General features: G+C 53.6%; 1 protein-coding gene across 1 annotated transcript; it reads left to right on the top strand.

The window, feature by feature from the left end:
- Positions 1-1,346: 1,346 nt before the first annotated feature.
- LOC121965998 (cilia- and flagella-associated protein 251-like) lies at positions 1,347-2,020 on the top strand (the record flags this gene model as incomplete). Its single annotated transcript, XM_042516102.1, has 3 exons — positions 1,347-1,370; positions 1,428-1,724; positions 1,882-2,020. Coding segments are annotated over exons 1-3 (460 nt in total), but the record flags the coding sequence as incomplete, so codon positions are not given.
- Between the last annotated feature and the right edge of the window lie 39 nt (positions 2,021-2,059).

Below are 2,059 nucleotides of genomic sequence, written 5' to 3'. Positions count from 1 at the left end.
CTGACCGACGAGTCTCTGACTGATGAGTCTCTGTGGCCTGACGAGTCTCTGTGGCCTGACGAGTCTCTGTGGCCTGACGAGTCTCTGTGGCCTGACGAGTCTCTGTGGCCTGACGAGTCTGTGCAGCTCGATAAGTCTCTGTGGCCTGACGAGTCTGTGCAGCTCGATAAGTCTCTGTGACCTGACGAGTCTCTGACCGACGAGTCTCTGACCGATGAGTCTCTGCAGCCTGCCCAGTCTCTGACCGATGAGTCTCTGACCGACGAGTCTTTGACCGACGAGTCTCTGCAGCCTGCCCAGTCTCTGACCGACGAGTCTCTGACCGACGAGTCTCTGACCGATGAGTCTCTGCGGCCTGCCCAGTCTCTGACTGACGAGTCTCTGACCGACAAGTCTGTGCGGCCTGCCCAGTCTCTCACCGACGAGTCTCTGCGGCCTGCCCAGTCTCTGACCGACGAGTCTCTGCGGCCTGCCCAGTCTCTGACCGACGAGTCTCTGACCGATGAGTCTCTGACCGACGAGTCTCTGACCGACGAGTCTCTGACCGATGAGTCTCTGACTGACGAGTCTCTGCGGCCTGACGAGTCTCTGACTGCCGAATCTCTGCGGCCTGACGAGTCTCTGACTGCCGAATCTCTGTGGCCTGACGAGTCTCTGCGGCCTGACAAGTCTCTGACTGCCGAATCTCTGCAGCCTGACGAGTCTCTGCGGCCCGACGAGTCTCTGTGGCCTGACGAGTCTCTGACTGCCGAATCTCTGCGGCCTGACCAGTCTTTGCAGCCTGACGAGTCTCTGCGGCCTGACGAGTCTCTGCACTGACCGACGTCCAGGGTGTCCAAAACCATAAAAACGAGAGTCCGGAGGAGGGACGGAGCCGTTTGGATCAGCAGCAGTCTGGATTTTATCTTTCTGGCTTCTCCCCCAGTTTATTTCTCAGATCTGCTCGGCTGCTTTTACAGAGATTCATGTTTCTCAGGTTTCATTTAAAGTATTTCTGTCAAGAAGAAGAAGACGAGGACAATTTCTGCACACAAGCCTGATGTTTGACACGTCGCTGTCTTCATGAGTTCATACACACAAGCAAATAGCAATTCCAGGCCTGGAAAAGCTTTGAAAAACCTAAATATACCATGAAAGTTTTGGAAAAGTCATGGAATTTTGTTTCACAAACCTGTTTAATAACACATGAGGTGTTCAAGGACTTCAAGGACATTTTGGGGATTGTTCCTCTCTGTATTTCCACCAGAACTCAAACAGAATATTTTCAGTGTCAATAGTGATTTGGTGTATGTGGTGACATATATCGATATCGACTGATTTGAAAAAGAGCCCTCGTTAATGTCTTAATGTACAAACGGTCCAAACTGGACGTTGAGATTTATTTTTTTACAATTCAATTTCAGAAATGTTATGACGTGTGTTTTCAGGGTTTCGGAGACGGCTCCGTCCTGCCCGAAGACCTCCGTCCAGAAGAGGAGGAGGAGGAGGAGCGGGAGCTGATCCTGGACGGAGGTCTGCCTCGATACACCTCCTCCTCCCTGACTTCTGACCTCCTGCTGGAGGACGGCAGGGAGATGGCCGTGGACGAGGAGGTGAAGGAGGTGGAGGAGTTGAAGAGGCCGGAGAAGGCGGAGGAGAGCGTGGGCTCCCTCCCCAGGAAACCTCCTCCGTCGTGGGAGGAGTGGAAGCTCAGCTCCTTGGGTCGGGCCCGAGGAGCCGAGGAGGTGAGGCGGTGTGGCGATCAACCACAGCTGATCACGACACCGAAGAATAATTTAATAATACGAGAGAGCAGATCTCAGATCAGCCGACGACAGCAGCAGACACTCAGAAATGCAGCAGCACCGCGTTCATTTGACTTCTCTGTGTTTGTGCCGTCAGTGTCGGAGCCGGGAGAAACAGGAGGAGCTCAGAGGGAGAGGCCATGAGGAGGAACAGGAGGAGGAGCAGGAGGAGGAGGAGGAGGAGGTGCAGAGGTCAGAGCACGAGAGCATCGTGTCTTTAGGAAACCTGATTCTGGGTGAGAAACACAACCCGAAATATTTCAAACTGATCCAGA

Source organism: Plectropomus leopardus, unplaced genomic scaffold (genome assembly GCF_008729295.1).
Source record: "Plectropomus leopardus isolate mb unplaced genomic scaffold, YSFRI_Pleo_2.0 unplaced_scaffold2269, whole genome shotgun sequence".
Classification (NCBI taxonomy): Eukaryota; Metazoa; Chordata; class Actinopteri; order Perciformes; family Serranidae; genus Plectropomus; species Plectropomus leopardus.
This window is presented reverse-complemented; position numbering and strand designations above follow the sequence as displayed.